The 24,801-nt window shown below is 35.5% G+C and overlaps 1 protein-coding gene across 1 annotated transcript; it reads left to right on the forward strand.

The window, feature by feature from the left end:
- Nucleotides 1-1,637: 1,637 nt before the first annotated feature.
- RGS21 (regulator of G protein signaling 21) lies at nt 1,638-23,601 on the forward strand. Its single transcript, XM_046678197.1, has 4 exons — nt 1,638-1,648; nt 5,961-6,037; nt 9,761-9,927; nt 23,398-23,601. The coding sequence occupies exons 1-4, from the start codon at nt 1,638-1,640 to the stop codon at nt 23,599-23,601; spliced, it is 459 nt and encodes a 152-aa protein (XP_046534153.1).
- Nucleotides 23,602-24,801: the final 1,200 nt, after the last annotated feature.

Genomic DNA, 24,801 nt, shown 5'->3' on the forward strand with positions numbered 1-24,801 from the left:
TAGTGAGACGTCCCAACAACAGCCATACATAGCAATCTTTCATCAAAATGTATTGAACACAAAAAAGAATCATTCTGCCTAAGAAGACAGCTGATTTACTCACCTGCTCATTTATTATGAAGAAGTAAAATTTTGATAAATAAAACCCAATTCTTAGTTTCTCCTGAACAATTAAAAGAAGTGTGTAAGGAATGGGAAGTGCACATTAAACAAATAATAATTGTGCTATGGAAGGATGTGTGAGAAAGAGCATGCTTGCAACTTCACTGAGCTCAAAGTAGAGATTTCAATTTTTGTTTTAAAGTTTATTGCAAAATAAGTCTACTCCAGGCTCATATTTCTTCCAAACTTAGCACAGTTTTTACCAAGAGGGTTGTTAAATTTTGACACTTTATTTTTCCAAAATGTACTGTATTCAAGTATATATTAAAAAGTTAGTACTTCATTATCCCCCTCAGGAAAAGAAAGAGTCTAAATACATTTAATGATTCAGTTTTTGCATATCATAAGAACATTACTTAATGGTGCTTGAATTAACAAATTGAATTGAGCTAATTGATGACATCCCTTCTTAATGATACACTGACTTTTTAGGTCAACCCTTCTACTTCTATCAGTCTCATTAGCCCAGGGCCACTTGCTTACTAAGTGTCCTCTGGCTTTCCTATAGATCATCTAATGGGGATACTTCATTGCTAAGTCGAGGACGAGCAGATTTTCTGCTGCTTTCTCACTCCTTTCTTTCTTCCACCCTGAAAATCATCAGTCCTTCAGGGATGTGCAATTTACACTGAGTGTCATAAATATATAACTGGTAGAATTTTACTACCAAAGAACTCTATTACATTGAGATAAAAGCTTGATGAAGCTGGGGTTACATTTACAAAACTTTGACTACCATAAAAATACCAAAATATGGCCTTTATTTTGATAAATATATTCAAGCATTATTGCTTGAAACATCAGCATTGCATAAAGAAATATTGACATAAGCTGCCATGAGACACATGGTTAAAAGAAATAGAGAAATACATGTTCTTAAGCTATAAAAAGTGCATGCATTTCAGAAAAAGTATAATTCCTTGTGGTAGAATATTTTAGTCCATGAATAAAATTGTAAAAATGTTTAAGCATATATAGTTGTTTAAGATAAGTGCATTATAATTACTTTTCCTCAGATTTTCTGAAGATCAAAGAACAAAGGAAAACAAAATGATCTTTTAGACAGATTAAAGATCCAAAGGTAAATATGAAATTTTATATATACTATTTTTCTTCTGAGTTGATTTACCCTCATGTAAACAATAGTTGTCTTGTAAATGGATGTATATGAATGTTAGAAACCAGACTTTCAAATGGAGTTTATTTCAGCTATGCCACGGATTCGGAGAAATGTCACATTTATTCAAAGAGTTATTTGTTACTTAGAAGTTTAAGTGTTTTGACCAGTGAAAAGTTAACAACAAAATGAAAAAAGCTGAGAATAGCATGATTTAAAGAATGCCAATTTGTAACCCGGGAGATAGGTATTTGCATACTAATTGTCATGTTCCTGCTGTCACATTACCTTCAGCTTGAAGATCAGTCAGAAAGAGAAATTCGGCATCATCTGTGACAGTCAGACAGTGGAACGAAAAATGCCAGTGAAGTGAGTTGCTGTTTAAAGCTATTTTTATCTCAGAAGATGTACAAATGAAACACTTGAGTCTTCATTCATCTCGATGTTTTGTTTCCATCATTTATGATAAATATGCTAATTGTTGTCTTTCTTCCTGATTTATTTTTTCTCTCTTCTGTACTGATTCCTTCTTCATTTCTAAAACATGTCAACAATTCGTGGTTTGCTCTGGCTGCTAATTCTCTATACTTACTGTGATGAAGAAAGGTTATAAAGTGGAGAAAAACCACTGAGCTCTTTTATGGGAAGCTTGTCAAAATGATTAAATGTTAGCGATCTAAGATATACTAGAAGATCCTTGCAAAAATTATTCATTCTTGCAACATTTATTGAGAAATTTGAGAATAGATATTAAGTGCTGGGTAAGGAAACAGCTGTCACTTCCTCGAGCACATGGACTCCTTGCTTGAATTTCCCATTCTCCAGCACACTGCTAATTGAGTGTGAACAGCTAAGTTGTTAGATTCCACTGTTTTTAATGCAATACAACTGGTTCTAGCTGGCACAATTAACAAGATAACTGGTAGCTTTCACACAGTTCCCATCTGGCCTGGCTCTTCTCCGGACACATAATATGGGGACTGCTGGCCTTGATATCACTCGCTTAATGAAGGAAACAGAAAGGAATTCAGCCAAAACCCCATGAAATGCTAAGTGAGATTTTGGCTCCAGATAGATGGTGAATTTTCATGTCAAATCATACACACACAAAAAGTTATTCTGATTATGCATCACAATTATACGAGAAATACACAAATGAGAAGAGCCAAACAAAAACACGGTTACAACTAAAATCCAAATAAAAGGGGAGAAGAAGAGAGAAATGACAAAGTGACACATTGTTCGTGTATTTAAGGTAACATATGGCAAGTAAAAGTCAAACAAGTCAGCATGTTTTTAAATCCACCAGCCTCTTTTTTCCTCCAATTTTAATTTAATAGATTTCTTTCTTAACATTTAATCGTTGCATTTTTAAAAATATAAAACGTTGCTCACTCACCTCTAACATAAGAAATGTCCTATTTTCATTTGATAATGTACAAGATTTAAGAATTTCTGTCTTCGGAAAACTTTCTATTGAGTAGCCAATTACCACAATTTAGCTATCATTTAGAGGAACTATTTGTGTGAAGTACAATAAAACTCTATTACAGAAAAAGCACTTTCAAAGTATTTATCATAAATGTTCCAAAACATGAAGAAAGTATAAGCATACGTGTATTGACTCATCCATTCCAGGAAGAAGTGTAAAAAGAGTTTGGGTTACAAGCAGACACACCACTGTTTGAATTCTAATTCTGCCCATTAATATACGTGAGGTATCGCACCAGTTATTAACATCTGAGTCTCTTGACTCATTGGTAAATGGGATTAAAAGAGACTGTGTAATTTGCAACATTAAATGAGGTAAAGTATATGAGACACTTAGCACAATGTGGTATAGATTGTAAGCATTCAATACATTCTTGTGCATTTTAGTGCTATTATAAGTATCGTCCATCATTTTATTCATAGATAGCAGAAACTTACTCTCCCAGAGACTCATAAATATACAATTAACCCCAAATTTAAAAACTTGAACAGCAAGTTAACCACATTATTCCTTAAAATAGTTGCGTCTCACCTAACTTCTGAAAAGTAACTACTGTATGACCACCAACCCTTCCATCATATCAGGTAGTCAAAATTGAACCTTTCAAGTCAAACCTGAAAATGGTTAGAAAACAGTGAGCTGAGAGCATTCCAGGCTTTATCAGACAGCAGGGGTATTTCCTCAGAGAGTTGAAGGGCAAATTTTCCCTTTATAACAATGTCCTTAAATAATAATAGAATATCCTAGTACCGTTAATTCTACTATCCATAATATTCTATATCTATAGAATATCTATAATATTCTAGTCTATCTCTCTAATTCAAAACATTATAATTTTTTTTGCCCTTGGTTCCTATACCATCTTCCATACTGTGCCTTCTTCTTTCTGTTTTTACTGTTTTCCTGAATTAATGAAGATAGAATAGCTACCATTTATTTGAACACTTCCATTCCAAAAAGACTCCTTTACATTCAGTAAGTTCTTCCCTGGATATTCCTTTTGCTTTGGGCTTAAGCAAAACCTGGTTCTCCGTAAAGGACATGGCTTTCCTTGCTGCCTTTCAGAATGCACGTTCTCCATCATCTCCAATTTCGTGTACCTCAAGGCTGAGAGTGAGGTCTGTGGTCTCTTGCTTCCCAGTGATGATGCTTTCACATCATTTCGCATCTTTCCTCGTCCAGGACACCCTTTGAAGCTAGTACAATTCAGCTACCCCTTTCAATAACCTCCTTATCACTGTCATCTACCAGCATCTTGAAAACCACTGCACCACTTCCATTGAAGTCTTTGTTCTCTGCCACTCTTTGGGGTTTGGTCATTCATTCATTATTTGTTTACATGTTCAGCAAATCTTTCTTTCAGCAGACACACTGCTCTTGGTGCTAGAAAATAACATTTATGCCATCATCAGAGAATTACGTAGTAATGGCAGAGTATATGTTTATCCTTGAATGATTCTGCCTGGATTTTATTTCTCAGTGTTTTTCTGTGATGGCTGTTCCTCATTCAAAATAGGTATACGGTGTGGCCAGACTTGGGCTCATAGCTCCTCTTTGTCCTACTCATTAACGTACATTCCACAAGTACTAAGTAGCTTCTAATTTGAATACCCTGCTAACCACCAAATCTCAATCTACGAATAGAGAGAATGTTTTTAAACATGTGCACCTTAAGTGATCACACGATAATTTTAGCACTATTTGATAGAATTCCTACAAGACCTAATATTTAAGTCATATAAAATATAACATAAGCTTATAAGAGTAACAGGTTTTACAGTGCACAAGAGCTCTTCAAAGTAAAATTAAATCTAGAATCGGGTCTTATCCTCCATTTATGAAAGACGGAAACTGAACAACCCAAATCTTGTAAAATGTCCATTTGAATGAAAAACAACCATTTCAAAGGGGTTTCACGGGTAATCTTATATTCCCAAGATTTAGGAAAACAAGGGAAAAGGGAAAATCAGCTACGCAGCCTTGGGGAAGAAAATTTGAGATAGAAAATGTAAATAATGAAAGACCGCAAAATGAATTCCCTGTCACATAGTTCCCTGTGTGTGTCCTCTACGAGGACACCAATTATTATCCGAAAATCCAACAACTGGAACAGCAGAAGGGAGCACAATCAATCCCGATGCAAATTCTAAAAACTGCAGCAAATTACAGGAAGTAATAGAATATAAAAGCACAGAGATGGCTTCGAATTAACGTATTTAAGATTCGTCACCCTGATATGCAAATATCAAATTTTGTAAGAATGACTAGAGCTGAGATTCTATTTTATTGTTGATTATTTTAATAGAAACCTTAAATTAGACCATTCCTTTCATAACTAAGTCATTTGCACATCACAACTACATAATCCAAGGGTTTCTTCCTAGGCAGCAGATGCTTTCTATGGATGGGGCCTTATTCATCAGGATCTTTGACTATTAAGGGGAATAATGCATGATATGCTTGCATCTCAGGAAGTTTATACCTTAACCCTGATTTATTATTTCTACATCACTTCCCCGAAAGTATGCCTTCCTCAGGAGAATTAAGTCTATAAAGTTTTTGACTGCTTTGGAAAAGATATTATTCTGTCCTGACAGATTCCTAGATCTAAATAAATCACCCCAGAATTGGAAGCATACCAGTCTAAGGAGAAATAAAGGCTCTCTCAGAGTGGGGTAAAGACTTCTCAAAATACTATAAATAGACATTTTCAAGATCATCACATGCTATAAATCCTTAATCGAAAATTTTTTTCAACTTTTGTGAGATGCATAATTTTGAAATGGATAATTTTGTATACTGTGAAAATTTAGAAAATAGTTCATTCATCACTATTACTATCATGATAAATTTTTCAGGAATAGACTAGAATAATGCCACATAAACTTAACAACATATTTATAATTGAGAAGAAATTCACTATGCTCTATAGAACCACAAGCATGTCTCTCTTGGGCCTCTATTAGAGTTCAAGAATTTGAAAATACTATTAACACTGTCAAATCACATCACGCTTTGTGTTTCTATTGCTATCCACTGTGGGACAACATTATGTAATTTTTGTTGACGTTTGCAGTTTGATTAATGGTGCAAAGCTCACTTAAATGATGTAATTCAACAGATAAACATAACTCAAATATTACTATAGGTTATAGAAGAAAAAGATCACAATGCTATTGTCAAGGGTAGATGTTGTTTTTACAGGTCACCAACAACAGAAGCGACGGCATGGTGTGAAAATATGGACACACTTTTAACCAACCAAGGTAAGGTCCAACTAATAACAGATTTGAAAATACAATAATTGAAAGTAGTTCGTTAAATTCTGAAAGTCGTAGACATAAAATATGTTTGATCAATATTTGAAATATAAGATTCCCAACAATCACACAAATTTATACAGGCCCAGAGTCTAAATGGAATTAGATTGGCATAAGATAAGACAAGATTATAGAAACTACAAACATTAAAACAAAAAGAAAATCCACACCAGAAGTGAAAAATTTGTCATTTCCTTAGAATTATTATCATTTGATGTATTTGATGATACCTTTGTTAAAAGGTGAAGGAAACACACAAATTACTGATAAGTTGAAATTTTAAATAAATCGCTTGTTTTTCATGTCCTGTGGGCTAAGATAGTTTTTAAAGTATTTATTTCAACTGAATTATTCTTATTTTTAGGGAATACAAAAACATATTTAAATGTATGTGTGTTTGTTAATATGTATGTGTGTAGATATATATTTATATTTGATATGTGGGCTCAATAAGGTAATTTTGGCCAATTATAAATAAAATATCTCAGAATTTGATACAAAATGGTCATTTACAAAGGTATCTAAAACTCCTGTTTTTGTTACAAATAATCCTGTATTGCAGCAGTTCTATCTCGTGTGGGGGAAAAATGACACTATAGAGACGTACATAAAAAATGTTTAAAATGTAGTATTGTTCATACTAATCAAATGGCATTTCCATTTTAAATTCATAAATTAAATATCAGAATATTTAACAAGTTTAAAACATGATAAAGCTGAATAAATTTTTCATAGCTGATTATTCATGTGCAAAGTTAGATTGAATTAGATGAAATTATATTCTGATTTTATGCTTCTTAAATAGCTAATTCCTGAAGCACAGATATAAAATAATCCACATTACTCCTAGAATCCAATTAAAGACTTATATTAAGGACATCAAGGATATGGAATTGCATTACTGTAAGTTCTGAATGGGTTGTGTCTTTTTTCATCAAAATTGTAACCAATGGGACAGGTCAGTTTTCCCAAGAGCCTTTGGAAAGTATTTCTGCAGCTGGTAACGTGGTGGCTGCAGAGCAGAGGAGTTCTAGGGGACAGCGCCACAAGGCAGAGACATGGAAGGTGCTGTGACGGAGGCAAATGCTTCGACCTGCATCCTCCTGGGATTTTATATCTGATGCCCACACAAAGTACAAAAGTCACAGAGTCATCTGAACAGCTGTTTGGGTTTTGCTTTTTATAATTCCAAAGAAATAGCTTACAAGCCTTTTAATGCTTTTAACACTATGCTCACCAAACTATCTAATTGTTTTGTCGACTTGAGGATCTGCCTTGCATGTACTGGGCATAGGCATTGGTGTGTGTTCCACCACCTATTTCTGACTTATTCCATCTGTCAGCCCCTGTTGAGTCTAACCAGTAGCCATTCCATCCTGAAGAGAGTGCCCTCAGATAATATGATTTTAATTGTATGCAGCATATTATTCCAAAGTCACTTGCCATCTTTTGAACTTTCAAATTGTATATACAAAAGAGTAGTTTGATAAAACAGTGTGTCTAAGACAGAGATAACTAGCTCATTTCAGTTGTTTCTTTTGTTCCATTGTGTCCTAAAGCTAGTGATGGGAGGAGAAAAGAAGACTATAATTGTTAGCTCGGAATGGCCCTTCATTAAAATTGCAGGATGGGAGAAAATACTAACAGTCTCTTGATCTCTCACTTGCCATCTCTCGGGGATGCATTTAGATAATCCTTATCGGGAAGAAAGCTTCGTATGCCTTAATGACGCATGAATAATATTGTCAGATATGAATCTACAACATTCTTTCCATATTTTTAAAGTATACTTTACCCTCTATATAAAATGGGTTTTAGCATGAAGTCTGTTGAGACCCCCTCAAATTCATCATTGTTTGGACCAAACACATGGAAAATTTTAACTGAGTATTACTAAGAGGATTTTTATAACCTAAATTGGTGTCACAGAAGCTTCTTGGATGTATTTTTAAACACAAGAAATGTGCAGTTAATTGAATTTTTTATAGTGCTCACGTATTAGTGACATCCACCCTCTCCAATATTTCTACCGAGAATTTTAATTGGTACTTGATAACCTTTTGCAATGACTTGTTATTTCAACTCCATTTCGAACAACAGAAAAAACGTTGCTAAATCTATTTTGAATCCAGTGTTTGTAGACCCTTTAATCCTGTTCCACGAAGTCTTTTTCCATTTCTCTCACTATATTTCACTTTGCTGCCTACCTGCAGGAAGGGCTTTTTTTCTAGTCAAGTTTCTCTTTCCTGATCCTCCATAAACTTATTTGTCCCTCCTTTGGGACTTGAAGCTCCCGGAGCATGCTGTCAGGGAAGAGCTGCTTTGTGCACATGCAAAGGAGGCCTCATGACAGGTGAAGGAGAATGCCACCCCCATTTTGGAAGGCAAATCCGCTGAGAGGCAAAGGCTCCGATGTGTTTTCCTCCTCAGAGAGAGGCAGTCTCACTTATAAAGAGATACTGCCATCAGAAGGGTGCATACTTGGAAACTGAGGGACTAGCTTAGTTCATTGAACTGTGGAAATCTGGTCATGATCTTCCTAACCTGCTGTCTAACTAGAAGCATGCTCTGAACCATCCTCAGCCCGAAAATATTTAGCAAGAATTAATTACCTTCTCGAATGAGCTCCAGGTATACCAAAGAAGGATATTTCAGAGCACACTTTGATGAGGAAAATAGAGAAAGGAAGGGTCTAAACAGGTGGTCACAAACTCGATTATCTATGAGAGCAAGGAATAATAAATGTGTAAATTTGGCTGAAAGATAATGGGGAGAGATGAGACCTATGGGAATCTCGGGCTGTAAGCACTACCAGCTGTTATTCATTTAAAATAATGCATATAATAGTCAAGCTAAAGTAAATAAGCCTGCAAGTAAGTGGGCTCCTTTGCAGTCCCTGGTCTAAAGTTTCTGGAGAAATGCATGCTCAGCAGAATACCTGGGAGCAGGAAGAAAACACCATACATACCCTGAGTCAGAGCAGGTACCAAGAGGGAAAATGGAAGGCACCAGTGTTTTGCTTAAGGGAACATTGGGAAAAAGCCCCTTTATTTGCCTTATCGAATTACAATTGCCTATCACCCCATTTAGAGGAGAAGTGTTCACATCGAATATCTTGCTAGATATTCTTGGTTTAAAGATTATAGTTGGCCAATATATTCACCCCAGACTAACGCATGCCAGCCATTTTTGCTTTGCTTGAACCCAAACCAACACAAACTAACTAACTCCTTAGCGCCAAATCGTATCTCATCAACTCGTAGCAACAAAGACATCCTTACTCAGAAGTTAGTACATCATTAACTTGACCTGGGTTTGGTGCAATGGATCGGAAAGGCAAAGTCCATGGGGTTTCCTGTGAAGTAACTGCCATGAAGACTTTCTCCTAAAAATAACTCCTAGACTTTACAGATCTAGAAAGAAAAAGCATAGGTTTTCTTTATTAATGGGGCGAACTGTAGAAACATCGATACAATATTTTATATTAATGATCACTGATCCAAAAACAAGGCTTCTAAAGTTACAAACTAAAATGGAAATGTTACATTTAGAGGGATAATAAATATTTGTCGCTGAATACTCAATAAATGCTCACACAATACACTGTACTCATTTTGGTCATATTACCGCACTGTGTGATACACGTAATTTATCTTCTATATTTTATAGCTGGTCTAGATGCTTTCCGAACATTTCTAAAATCAGAGTTTAGTGAAGAAAATGTTGAGTTCTGGCTTGCCTGTGAAGACTTCAAGAAAACAGAAAGTGCAGAAAAAATTGCTTCTAAGGCCAGGATGATTTATTCGGAATTCATTGAAGCTGATGCACCTAAAGAGGTGAGTCAAACATCCCAGGAGAGCGAATATTCATCTCCTAGCAAATCTGCTTCCAATTAAAGACACTCTGTGTAAAGAGAAATCAAATTATCGTTATTTATTCCAATAGAAAATGTCGGTAAACTCCAATAGAAGTTCCTTAAGATTCTCCTCTGTCTTCCAGAGATTCAGCCAATATTTTTCAACACCTACTGTGTGCCCGACCAATATTTTTTATTCTTAGCACAACATGTAGGTTCTTGAAAAATAGCGTCTACTATCCCAAATTAAGTAGCTCAAAAGTTTACCCTGCAAAAATCCTGCTTAAATGTACTGCTGGATTTCGAGTTCATTTTGTTTTTCCTTTTGTAAACCATGGAGCTCAATGTGGAAAAAATCCTTGAATAAAATTTTTAAAAAATAATATGTAGGGGAAAAATAACTACTAACCAACAGCACAAATTCTTCACTTTTAATATTTTGGAGGTTTATATTATGGCACGTAATAATGTCTTATTTTCCAAAAGAAGAATTTGCTTACCTTTATTTCTTTGATGGTGAAAATGAGCCAAAGGTGTGAGGCATTGTCTCCAGTGGTCAGGACCCACCTGTGCTGCTTTAAGATCAGGTAAATAGAAAAGACCTTAGATAAGAACCTAGAATGACTGATAATAGCCCTCAAAAAGTTTATGTGTGTAACATTTCACTTATATTTGATGTAATTTCCAGAACCCAAACTATCATCATCTGCGCATACTTCGCATAATGTTTAACTTTAAAGTTCAAGCAATTTGTTTCTAAATCCGCTTTAATTCCTCACTGAACATATCACATAAGAAAAGAGTTTTAATAAAAAGTAGCAAACAAGAAGCCACCTACATTAAACTACTAGTAAAAACATAATCTACTAGCACATCATCTTTCCTACGGAGGTGAAATACCAATATCCTCATAGGTGACAGTTATCGTATTTCTGATCCAAAATTAGGACTCATGGGGTGAGAAGGGTTGTTGTACTTATGGAGGCAAAGGACAGAATAGATGAAATACAAACACTTTCGGAAAATCTAGGGCATAAAGTTGCCATATCAGTAGTTCAACTTTTAGACAGACGCTAATTACTGCAGCCTATATTGGCCCAGAATAACATCACAGACATATGAACCACCGAAGCATGGCCTGCAATTCACAGAGGGAAGAGAAAAGAACTGGAACTCCCATGGAGCTCTTTCAACATTCATTTCCCAGTTGCCATCTAAGAATCAATAAATAATTCTGGAAAATTGAAAATGTAGTATATAAGATTTGTCACGTTGATTAATGGGTCATTCCCTAAAAGGCCTTGAAAGAAACTCTAAAGATATCCTATTTATTGTGATATTGGTTTGAAAGCCAAGTTTTTCTCTTCTTTGTGAGTCCATTTAATTAACAGTGATTATTTTGGGGTAACATTCTCAAACATTACGTATGAGAAATCTTCTAATAAGAAATGCAATCTTTTCATTATATCTGAATTCAAACTTACAATATATAATAAATTATCAATTTTGACAAAATAGTGTTGTTTATTTTCCTAATCTTTCCTTCCAAAATAAATTTAGATGGTAATAATTTAAATAAATACTCCAGTTATTATTTTAGGATATAAAACTTTTATAGCTTTTTATAATTTGCTCATCTAATTAATTTTGACGAATTAAAATATAATTAAATTTATGGCTGCTTTTCGAGGTATAGATTACCTTGTCTCCTTGAAGTGTCTAAAAATGTTATTAGCGGATATGACAAAATTCATTGAAAAAAGTATACATATATATATATATATACACACTATTGAAATAGTCATTATCTTGCCTATTGTTTGCCATTAATTGTTTCCAATTCAAATTACTAAAGGGCATTTGCCTCCTATATTTTATACCAATTGTGGTCTTCAAGGTATTTCTCTATAGTCTATCAGTGATGTGTTAAATACATTACAACTGTTAGTATGTTGATTTATTAAACTGATTTTTTAAGTGCCTGTCCCCACAATGAAGTCACAGAGTAGAAGGAGAGATTGACATGTAATCAAACCAGTCAAATACACCACAGGCAATGTAATAATAAAACCACCCTTAAAGTTCGTCACTAGCACAATGGGAAGGAGTGATTAAATGTACCCGGAGTGTTAAAGGGTGGCTTTGCAGGGTGGTTCAAACATGAAAAAGGTATGTCATGAAAAATAGGTCATATTTATCACGAGAGCAAATGAAGAAAGAATATTTCAAACTGAAGGCGCAGTGGTGTAGCACGGAGGTACAAAGCTCCCTAGTGTTTTCTGGAAATTACAAGCATTTTGATATTGCTGAAGAGGAGTAGGGGATGAGGCTGGATAGGGAGAAGCAGAGATAAAGAAAGGGTGGGAAGTGTTCTAGATCTATCTAGTAGACAGACTTAATCAGCAAGGCGATATATTTGAAATGCAGCTTGGAAAATAGGATTTTCGTAAGTAGAAAATTAATTCAAGAATGAGATTCATAGGAGAATATTCCACATTTTTCTATATTCAATTACAGTTGTAGAATGGACTCTTATAAAGAATGAAAATTCTAACCAATTTGCTTGGTAGAAAATCCTAAAATAAAGAACAATGACAAGGCCATATTATCCAGATGCCTATTAAGTCCTGTTTACTTTCTTTTCAATTTCTTGTGTCTTTCTTTCCTCATCTATAAAATTGCTAGCATAACTTAATAATTTTTAATTGATGCAATTAGATGATTTACAATTAGACTATGCTAAACTTATAAATGATCCGTGTCTCCAAATTGACATTACTAATGATTCTTGGTTTCCTGTTCTAATAGGCAAAGACTACACACAAAAATAGAACTTTCCGATATCTATGAGAGATGACAATAATTGCAATCAGACTTTACATGCTCTCCCTTCTGTGTTACCTTCTTTCTGGCTTGCACACTAATAAAGTTAGTGTGATATAGTGGAGAACTTAAAGTTTGGAGCTAGCTAGATCTAAATTCAAATCTTGTAATCTTCTGGTAAACTATTTCATCTCTCAGAGCCTCAGTTCCTCCTCTAAAAATACATCTATAAAAAAAAGCACGTAACAGCACACAGGACAGATGAGAATGATGAATGAGATCATGTATCTAGGGTTTGCACCGCACAGAACAGTTTTTAAGAAATTCTAGTCCCTTTCTTTCTTTAAAGAAGTCAATATCAGTGCTATTAAATCAACTTGAAAACAACCATTAAGTAACTTCCAAGAACGTCTGAAGACAAGCAACTTTAAAAACTTGACATATGTACCTACAAGAACGTGTTGTAAAAATATGTTAGCAAATCACCAGTTTCAGATCAAAAGAGCTACTCATTGAATGGATTGTACCCAGATAGTTTCAGAAGAAAATATTGCAGAAAAAAATAAGTGCGAGGCAGGTGTTTTGACTAAGTTATTTGAAAATGAGAAAATTATTAGACAAGCAATATATTTTTTAAAGTGTCTCTACTTTGCACAGTAAGAACCTGTGACTGGCAAAGAGAAACGATTTCTTAAACTTGTATTATTCTCCCTTCAATTTGACTGTGAATTTCATAATATTTGGAAATTTTCAAGAAAATAATACTTGGTTTCAGAAGAATATAAATCTTTAAAAATTTTTAAATAGTATTTTCATATTCAGCTAAGACACTGACATGATTTAAATATTTATTATATTTATAACATTTATATAAATTGTATTTATATCATTGTTCCCTTATGTTGAAAATAAAATGAGTCAGGATAGAAAATATGCGATTAAAGAGAAAATTGTTTAAGTTGATTGTCATTCTATGAGATTAGAAAATTTTCCAAATCATACCACCGTGTAATGTTTAAAAATTATATAAATTCAACTTCATATTACCACTAATCCCAGAACAAATACATTGGCAGTTTATTAAGTGAAAAATATGAGTACAAAACTATTTAATTCTTAAACGTATTTACTAAATATGAGAACACCATAACCCATAAAACAAAGAAGAAACTACGTTCACAAGGGAGAAGGTATCTTAATGGATCTGTGCAGGACACTTTTTAATATCTATGTCTGGTTTTTTGCTTTTATTTTTAATGCAATACAATATTATTTATTGACATATTTTATTTCACATCAATAAATGCTTATTCTGTGCCTACTATTCCCTTCCTCATAAGATAAGCTCCCTCCGTGGAAGGAAGCTCAGTCTAGGTAGAAAAACAGACAATAAACATGTGGAAGTAATACAATGTGTTGTGTGAACTAGACAGCTTGATAAGGAAATGCAAGAAAATAAAATAGGTCAAAACTATGGTTTGGCTCAAAAGAAACATTCAATCTAGTTGGCTTAAAAACTGAAATTTGTAGAATTAGGAAAAATTCTCAAAGCAACAAATGATTAAGCGCAAAAAAAAATGTAACGAATGAAATTGCTGGCATTATACCTAAGAAGATGTAATGATTGAATAGTAGTGAGACAGGATGTGGAGACAAGGCCTTTATTTTAAACAAGGTTGGTTTTAAACTGACTCTTAAGGGAAGAAAGAGACATATGAATTATTGGTAGCAAGAAGCCCATGAAAATGGGATCTAGAGGCGTTTCCTGGTATTGCTATAATGCCAATTTGACGTTCTCCATTTTATATTCATGTTTTTTCTTTGCATTTTCAGGGGCCACTTTCCCAATGTGTTGATGTTATTTTGAGTCTTAGTCCGGCCCCACAAGTTGCTACTTACCAACAGTGCTGGCCAACTATAGAACCATCTCCAGACACAATGTTTGCTTATTTATGAATATCCTAAGTTTTTCCACCCTAATCAGTCGTGAAGTGTCTATTATTTGGTGAACACCATGCTGGTGCAGCTAAGAAGAAAGACAGTCAGAGGCCCTGAATAGATAAAGCTAAAGATCTTAGTGGGACGACTCCAGTGAAGAAATAATTACACTAAACTTTCATGATTGTCGTGATAGGAAAATACAGGTGATGTGGTTGCATGCAACAGGAAAATCCACATCTAGGGGACCAGGAAATATATCCCAAAAGAAGTAATTAGTAAGCTTTGGCCAGAAGTTTGAGTACAGAGGGAAATAAGAGAAAATGGGAGGAGGGCAGCATAGGAGAGGAGGAGGAAGAAGAGCCGAGCAAAGGACCAGCCAGTGCCTAGAAGGCTAGTCCAGTAAAAAAGAAGCCAAGGACTGTGTGTCTCAGGGTGTAAATTGAGGTAGCTGCACTTCCTGGATCCCAGTGATTTCCGCATCCTTATTTATTTCATCTTAAAGTAAAGAGCTCTCTTAAAAAGAAAGAGAGACAGAGAAGAAAATGAAGGAGGAAGAGGAGTGGGGCAAGGGAGAGGAAGAGGGAGGAAGGAAAGGAAAGAAAGAAAAGCAGAGCTGGAGAAACTGTCAGCAACGTCTGCACAGCGCTTTTACGTGGGTCATTTCATTCGCTCATCACATTCACCATCTTTGGGAGGTATTACAACCATCCACACGGTACAGGTGAAAAATGAACCGACCTTAGAGACAAAATGATAAACCCTGCATTAAGATACACATATCACGAGCAGGGAGTTCTACAGCCAAGCTCGAAATTTCGAATTCCTTTCTCGGGATCTACTCCTTATTTTAAACGTTCATGACACAGCCTGGGAAGCTTGATGTTTATGCTAAAGGCAAAAATATAACGTTATCCTGTCACATAGAGTCTATCTTCCTTTCTGTCAAAAGCTTTATTTCTTTTCTCATATTCTCTCTAATTTGTGTAACTTCCTAACCTATGAAACCGAGATTCAAATATGGCATTAGGAGGAAAAAAAGTGGCAGGAGTATTTCTTCCAATAATTTGCAGTATCCTTTTGGCCCTCTGAAAAATTGCCGCATTTCAACTCAAAAAACAAAATGCTCAGGTGTTTTTTTGAACTTCCACACATCCCTGTACCACTTAAATTAATCTTGGATGAGCATGTTGGGGTCAGTGAAGGAAACAGTCGATCTGACTCCCTTTTAGCTGCTCTAGATTTTTTTGCTTATGTACATCTATTTTTAGCAATCGGTATACATTATGGTTTTATACATTATGATTTCTTTCATTTCTTTTGCCCAATTTAATGTGTTAGTACAGCCTTCCAACATGTGTCATCTATTTCTGTCTCTAAAATCAAGAATAATAAAAGGACACAATCCTGTGCAGGGACAATTCCTTCTAGATGTTACAAACTTTGTTATTCTCAACTTTAATAGCCACCCTTGAGAATATGTTTCAGGATATTCATTCGCCTTTAATGATGCCAAACATGAAGTAATAGGAGAGGTGTTAGTGGTGATTAAATCGAATTATGGAACCAAAAACATGATTATAGGCGGCTTTCATTTGAATAGTAATTTTGAAGCTCTGTTGTGAATGAGACACTGCCTGCTTCATTTTAGTAAGGCGTTTACATATGCACACCCTTTGCATGATGACAGTCTCCTGCTACACTATCCATTCTAAATGAGGAAAGCCTGTCTAATTTGAATGTGAGAGCACAATTGGAAACTTTTCATTCAAATTATGTAAAAATATAGAAAGCACATTTAGGGTCACAGGAAAGCCAAAAGGTACACTTTAAAATGTATTCTTCCTGTTAAAATAATTTGTGGCAAGCCAAAAGAATCGAAATCTGCTGATGTGAAAGAGGAATTTGGCTCGCCTAACTTGCAGCTGACACCATCACACGAGGATTAAAATATCCTGGATCTTTATAATAAAATTGTTTTTCGACGACTACAAAGCTTATTCAGAAGACAGTCACTTTAATGCAACAGATTGTTGTCAATGTCAGCTGTGTCAAGGCCTTTTCAAAGTTGACAGGATTTAAAAGCCTCTAAACAGTTGTGATGACATCTCAGCTGTCAGTCCGTAAGAATCACAATCCTACATCTTGTTGTCTGAGATTGGCAGTGCAGTGGTCCCAGATAGCTGAGATAATTTGTGGCCTTTTGAAAAGTAAGCAAGTAAAGTATGGTATTTCTCAGAGTCCTTAAAACAAAAGTATCGATACAAAAGAAATTAAAGGTGACTCTCTTTTCCTCCTCCCCAAAGCCCAGTGCATGGTTGTATATCCTAATTGTAAGCCCTTCTAGTTCTTCTATGTGAGCTGCCACCACAGCATGGCTACCGACTGACGGGTGGTGTGGTTCCACGGCTGGGAAACAAACCTGGGCCGCCAGAGTGGTGAGCGCCAGACTTTAACCATGAGGCCATCAGGGCTGGCTCTGCAAGTGACTCTTTGTATCAGAAAATAGTATCAATCTATTTATTATCTGTTGATTTCATCAGTTGATACAGTGTTCAGCCTATGCTCTGGACCTGCTAGTTTGAGATGCTCAGTAAAGTTTAATTTTCTCTCTAACTCCCAAGCAGCTCAGGAGTGCCTCAAGGTCACGTAATTGAAAAGTCTGCATCTCTAGAGAGTCAGCTCCTGATAGGGTCCCGCCTTCAGTCTGCTCCAAGCTCAACATCTGCTCTGTCTTAATTTATGAGATGGAAATTTATCCATGTGTCTTCTAGTAGAACCCAACCAAAAATCAAATTTGAAATGAGCGCACAGGTAGGGGTACAGTTCACAGACTTATGCCCAGAAGTGATTATATTGAAAGAATTTATGCATCAAAATATGTATCAGGCCTAATAATTTCACTTTTTTCCTGATGCTGAAATTTCAAGGAAGTTGAGAAAACAAAATACTTTTGGTAGACTATCCTCAAACCTCACCCGAACTGACTTCTTGGGAATTTAACAAAATTGGTCACCCTCTCTTAATTGAAATATTATCTTCAATTGGCTTCTAGTATTTGATTTCCTCCTCTTTTACTGACTGCTCTTAAACAATTTCTTTTGCTGTTCTTACTCATAATCCAACACACACTATGCTGAGGGGAGGCGGTCTTCATTTACTTTCTGCTTACACTGGCTCCCCTGGTGATGTCTTCCAATCTTATAGCTTTAAAAGGGCACCTCCAACTTAACAAATTCCAATCTGTGTCCTGATTTTCTCCTCAAAACTTTCTTCTACCTGAGTCTCTCCTCTCAGATAATGGTAACTCAGTTCTTCTATTTGCTCCAGCTAAATAAGTGGTAGTCATCCTTAATTCTTCTCTTCTCTTCGGAAATGTCAGTATCAGGAAAAAAGTGAAAATATTAGGCGTAATACCTTGCATACCATATCCAGTCCATCAGAGCTTTGTCAGCTCATTCTTCAGAATATTTCTAAAATCCCGTCATTCTTAAAGATTTTGTCCCTCGTCCCGGCTCATATCCTTTCAACCACAAGTTCTATCCATTCTACTTTCTAAATAGCTTTGAGATCTGTGCATTTCCCTTCATTTCCTTTGATGTTACCCAGCCTAGTTCACCATCACGGCTCACCTGAACTCCTGGTATGGTTTCCTAATTTTTCTTCCCTTTATCCACATGCAGCTACTACACCACGTGACAGCCAGTGACATCCTTTTTCAAACTGGTATTTACATCAGTCCCTTCCTTAAAATTCTCCCCATTGCTCTCAGGTTACGTAAAACTTCCTTAACAAGACCTACAAGGTCCTGTATGATCTGGAAACTTCATGCTTCTGCAGGGTCTTGCCTTTCTTCCCCTGAAAACCCAATGGACTTTCTTCAGTTTACCCTTAATGTGCAAGTCCCTTCCTTAATCTTATAATTTCATAATAATACTTCAAAGATCAGCTTAAAATCTCATTTCATTCAGTAACCATATGTTTTCTTCTGGATTGCTTTTTTCAAAATCTGACTTCTTGATTGACTCTTCATCTTAATCATCTTTATATCTTCAGATCCTAGGGCAATTCCTAAGCACCCACCCAATAAAATGCTTTAAATGAATAAACCCCAGGAATGAGTACAAATAAAATACATAGTTTTTCAGATACATGTTATTTTTTCCAGAAAAATAGGGATAATAATACTATTCATGTTACAGTTGTGTTTGTATGACATAAAGTGGCCATATAAAGACTTAGCATATCAGTACTAATATTCAATAAATATCAACTATTATTATTTATAGTAAAAATAATCATCTTTAAATATCCATATGATTATTTTAGAGGTAATGCCATTGCTCAAATATTTTGCCATAGGAGAAGACGTAGTGACCAAGAAAACTTGGGACAGAACTTGGGGAATGTACATCTGCTCTGCTCATATTTTGAGAGACATGTAGAGAAAAAAGGAATTAATGAAATAAATACGTAAAAGCACATAAAAGACAGGTGAATTTCATCTCATGAACTATTGAATTCCCTTTGTAGTGACAAATCTTCTTTCTCTGATAATCAGATTGAATACTTAACATTAATAGAGGCCTTTGAATCCAAATCTGCTTAAGCAAGAAATCAAATTTCTTAAGATTTTTAAATCAAAATAACGGATAATGATAAGGAAATTACAGTGATTTTCCTTCTGTGGCCAAGGAAGGCTTCTTGGAGGATATTCAGCTTCAGCTAAATCAGAAGGGATGAGGACAATCTGTACAGAATAAAATTGTGGGGGGCGAGAGGGACGTTAGATGATGGAACAGCATAAACAAGGGCTTTAGGTACAAGATTCACTTTGAGAACAGAGTAGACCAGCTCCATGGGTACCACTAAGGGCAAGTAGGAGATCAGTGTGAAGAAACACATTGAAGTCCGACTATGAGGAAGCTCAAATGCAGAGTAAGATGCTTAAATTTTATGTTATAGAAAATAATGGGTTTTCAGCTGAATATTCGCACCATGAAAGTGATATTTTGGTGAAACTGATATAGTAAGGCTGTCCACGTGTTCAGAAGGGAAAGACATTGTAAGAAGAGGTATAAGATTAGCGGTAAGTTCCTGAGTTCAGGGAAGAGATTAGGTTACAAAAGCCTAAACTGCAGAGATAGGAGTGAGAATGAATAAGACCATTGTGAAATTACAAAATAAAAAGTGAACGAGGAAAAATATATATATTTGTTATATTTTCTCTGATAAAAGATCAGAGAAAAAAGTGGCACCAGAGGCAATTCCTATGTTTTAAATTTGAGCAACTTGGAGAAAAATAATGACACACAAACATGTGGGTGTGATGTTTTGTCACTGACATTAAGCTGAATTGCCAAGGCTCAGCTTCATAAGACTACTGATTATCTCCTGGGAACAGTATATCTGCTTATCACTCAGCTATCAATAGCTAATGTTGGCAGTTTCTTGACAGACAAACAGGCAAGTCAGGAAAATAAGAGGGATCTGTCCGAAGTACAAGCTTATTGCATTTCAATAAAGAATATTAATCATCAATATTATGTTGAAAGGAATAGTTCTCTTTAAAATTTAAACATGATTGTTAACAAATGTAGAAAGAGTTTTCACTTTATTTATACAGCACAGATTATTGGGTCCTTACATTATGTAAGGCATAGCGAGGGATGCGCAAAATATAAATATCGTCTAAGTAACTCAAAGTCCTTTGAGAGGTCAGAAGTGGAAAATAGCCACAAGTAAACTTCACAAGGTAGACGGTATTTGAATGTAGCCTTAAGGACATAAAAGATTGTAGCAGACTTAGGTGAAAAGGAGTGACTTTCAGCTAGCCTGGGATGGTGTGGAAAAATGTTCATAGGTGGCAAAATACAAGAAGTTTGAGGGGGAGTGTCCAGCTTGGTGGGAGTACAGGGCATCCATAGAAGAGAAAAAGTGTATCAGTTGGTAACACATTGCAAAGGCCACGAATGCCAAGATCAGAGCTTTGGGTTTTTTAAAAAGGGAATGGGGAGTTATTGCAGGTGTTCAGGGCTGATTAAAATAATAATAAGTCACCACTCTGCACCAGGCACACATCGGCCCTGCTACCAGTGAACGCTCACCCAATGAATGAATGCCTAAATGAGTTAGGTTACTATATTTACCATTATGGCGGCTGTAAAGTTAAACAAATTACAGATGATGCCATTAAAGAATTAACGGCACAGTGGAAGGAGGAAACAGGCATCCTATATTCTCATATCCCCACGACACAAGATGGGATTTATGAAACAGACTATGCTAGATGTTTAAAACCACTGCAAGATCTTGGTAACAGCCACTCTTCACTGAGTCCCACTGTGAGGCAGGCCCTATGCTGGGTTCATAACGCCTTATCACGCCTCTTTCCTGCTCAAAACCCTTCAGTGTCTTTCTATTGCTTCTAGTAGAAAAATAACTCGTTGCCTCTGCACATAAACCCTATGAGACTTGGCCCATATCTCCTCCTCCAAGTTCATCACAGGAACTTTCTTCTCACACCCTACACTCTAGCCATCCCGGCATAGTGACCCTTCAGAACATAACAAGTTCTTTTTTGTATCAGAGACTCTGCATTTCTTACTTTTTTCTGCCAGAAATGCTTTTCCCCAAACCCTTAGAGGACTGGCTTCTTCTCATCCTTCAAGTTTAAATCTAAACTACTACTATTTGTTTAGTTGTTGGTTATCTTCCCCTAAATATGGAAAGTATTTGGCACATAATAGAAACTGATAAATATTTGTGGGATCGATGAATGGATGGATCATCTCACTTTAACTCTTCTATTAACTCAGTCAAGAACCACCTAGCTTAAGGACGAGGAATCAGAGCTCAGAAATATTAAAGTAACTCACCCAGGTCACCAAGGTTGTAAGTGTTAGAGCACAGATTTCAAAATTATCTCAAAGTCTTTGCACTGCCTCCCCCATCTTCCTATGTAAAGAAGCAGAAAACTGATTCCAGCTTTTGAGACTTTCAAGGGAGTTGTAGCATTTGATCTGGAACTTTCATGGAGCACTTAAGAGGATGATCAAAGAAATAAAAGTGCGGATGGAGTCTGGGATCACTGAGCAGCTGAAATCGCTAAAGAAAGAAAAGATCTGGGAACAAATAGTGGCCTTTGGATGAGTCTTTTCAAATTAAAATTTTTTTCTTCTTTTCTTCTTCCTAGAATAGTAATATTAAAATCATTTTATATTACTTAGCTCATTTGGTCCTTTAAGATAGATGCTATTACTATTCTCTTTTATACCATGGAAATCAAAGATTAAAGGAAAAGAGAGAATTTGTCTTACTCACATCAATAGCAAGTAAGTAGCTGGGGAGATCTGAGTGCAGAGCTGTCCACCTATATTTTAACTTCAATTCAATAAGCATAAATTTTCATGTATAGTCTTCCTTTCACTAGATTCGAAAATTCTGGCATTGTTACAGTCTCCCTCATTTTGTGAAGAGACGTTTTAATTCTATTCAACAAATATTTATTGATTGACTATTAGATGGCAGATATTCTGCTAAGTGCCAGAAAATAGAATGATGAAAAAAACCTACTATAGCACCTCCTTTTGGTGAGCTTTGAATTTTAAGATTCAGCTCTCTTTGGCATTTCATGAATATTTTCAGTTTACGTTAAACAGCTTGGATAGGAAATTTTCTGCTTCTCAGAATATATCCTGGAACATGTGTAGAGTTGGACAACTATCTCCAAAAGAAGGTTTAGGGCATTTTACATATTTGCAGGTGAATGGTATGTGTTCCAAAATAATAGATCATCTGGAGAAGATTTAAAATATACGGGAGGATATGTATAGGTCATATGCAAATACTATGTCATTTTATATGAGGGACTTTAGCATCTGCAGATTTTGGAATCTGGGGGTCCTGGAACCAGTCCCCCATGGATACCAAGGGGCAACTAGATATGTATGTTCTGTGGGGGTATAGGGATGGGTGAAGAGGGAGGTATTATTTGGTCCATTTTGGCAAACAAAAGGAAATACAAATTAGAATGAAAAGCAACATGGTGGGAGCCAGCCCCCATGGCCTAGTTTGGCACACTCTACGTCCGCAGCCCAAGTTTGGTACCCGACTGAGGACCTACACCACTGATCAGTGGCCATCCTGTGGTTGTGGCCCACATACAAAAAGAGGAAGATTGGCAACAGATGTTAGCTCAGGGAAAATCTTCCTCACCAAAAAAAAAAAAAATTTACAACATTGTGAGAAACAAAACAGGGAGGTATGGAGAATGGGAATGGATTGCTGGAAGCTAACCTAGAAAATTCTAGTTATTGTTCTGCCTGTGGAAAGCACATTTTAGGTATTAAGGTCAAAGTACTAGGAAAAAAAATAAAGGGTGGGTGGGAAAAGAAATTTAAAATCATAAAATATCTTGTTTGCCTTTTCAATTTGCCATTTTTTCATAATCTCGAAGTAAGGCTTGACCTCTGTTCTCTGTCAATGCCAACCCTGTGAGCCTAGGAAAAATAATTAAACCAAGCATGTGTTCTGCATTCCAGAAAATGAACGCATGACCTTTCCGCTGTTTTGCATCAGATTAACTGTGTTTAAAAAAAAATTCAAATAACATGTGTAGCCACCATCTGTATAAAAGGTGTACACTTTGATTAAACTAATCTAATGATATGCAAATTTATTTCCACAGATTAACATTGACTTCAGTACCAGAGACCTCATCTCAAAGAATATTGCAGAACCAACTCTCAAATGTTTCGATGAGGCTCAGAAGTTGATCTACAGTCTCATGGCCAAGGATTCCTTTCCTCGATTTCTAAAGTCAGAGATTTATAAGAAACTGGTAAATAGCAAACAGGTTGGAAATCATAAAAAATGGCTCCCTTTCTTGTAAAGAATGTCAATGATAAACTAATAATCAGGTTATAATTTAGGAGAAAACAAGCGAATGGGAGAGATCAACTCTTAATCACGTTACTTCAGGGCTAAAATGTTTTAAATATACAAACACGATATGTTTTTTTAGAGTTTAGAAAACAGTTTTTTATTCTAACAGAAAAATACTTTTTTATATATGAAGTCTGAATTTCTAAATCATTTGTTTAGAATTTATTCATTTTATCAGGTACTTAAAAATCTTCTACTGGCAGAGTACACGGGGAGTTTATAGAGATACAATGGCCTCTTAAACCACAAGTGGATATTCTTACAATATTATGGATTCAGCGAACCATAGATCTTCATGTTGCTGAATGGGAGCACGTTTAGTGTCATATACATGATTTTAAACACCATTTGCATTATTCAAACCGTCACTACTGTAAAAAGAGAAATTCTGAACCAAAACATAACCTTCCATCTAGTGTGTTCAACAATCTCTTTTCAGCCAGGATCTGCTACATATTAATGTGGTGGTTATCTAAAATGCTGTGGCCCTCAGATTAATTAAAAAGAAAAATTGCAAGAATGCATGCTCATTTAGACATATATGTGTGGCTAATAACACTGTTGAGCAAACTTTGTCAAAATATATCAGTTTAATTCAATGGCTTCACATTGCCATGTGTGGTAAGGGCCTTGAGGGTGGGGAAGATTGATTTTCTTAAATTAATAAGAATATAAAGGCAAGAGGAGGAATGAGAAGCATGGATAAGTCCTTATATGATGGACTGTATGACAGTGATTGTCCCATAAAACCAAAAATATTTGCAACATTATCTACCCAAATAAGCGTGGAGTTAAATATCCATTCACTCCTTCAGCACTGAAACTTGTTTATAAAACTCAAAGAAATTTTTAAAATGCATTTATTTTGAGATGCTCCTAAAATTATTTCTTTCCATAAGTAAATGGCCTGTGATAAGTATGAATAATTTCATGTCAATATGAGAAGCTATAAAGATTCAACAGATCTTCCATGTTTCCATTTTGTTTGCACAGATTTATTCATCTTTGTTGGTATCTCTACTTTGGAGGTTATTTGAACATTAAAAAATGGAGGAAAAATAACCTGACTTATTCTGTTTCCAAAAACTATTCATTTGATAGACAAAATTTTGTATCCCCTTTGTCATGAAAAATAAACATTTAAGCA

Source organism: Equus quagga, chromosome 12 (assembly GCF_021613505.1).
Source record: "Equus quagga isolate Etosha38 chromosome 12, UCLA_HA_Equagga_1.0, whole genome shotgun sequence".
Taxonomy (NCBI): Eukaryota; Metazoa; Chordata; class Mammalia; order Perissodactyla; family Equidae; genus Equus; species Equus quagga.

What these genes read in the sequence shown, in the direction of transcription:
- RGS21 (XM_046678197.1), top strand. An exon ending in CACACTTTTAACCAACCAAG is followed by an intron (nt 6,038 to 9,760) that starts GTAAGGTCCAAC and finishes TATATTTTATAG; the next exon opens with CTGGTCTAGATGCTTTCCGA. An exon ending in AAGCTGATGCACCTAAAGAG is followed by an intron (nt 9,928 to 23,397) that starts GTGAGTCAAACA and finishes TTATTTCCACAG; the next exon opens with ATTAACATTGACTTCAGTAC.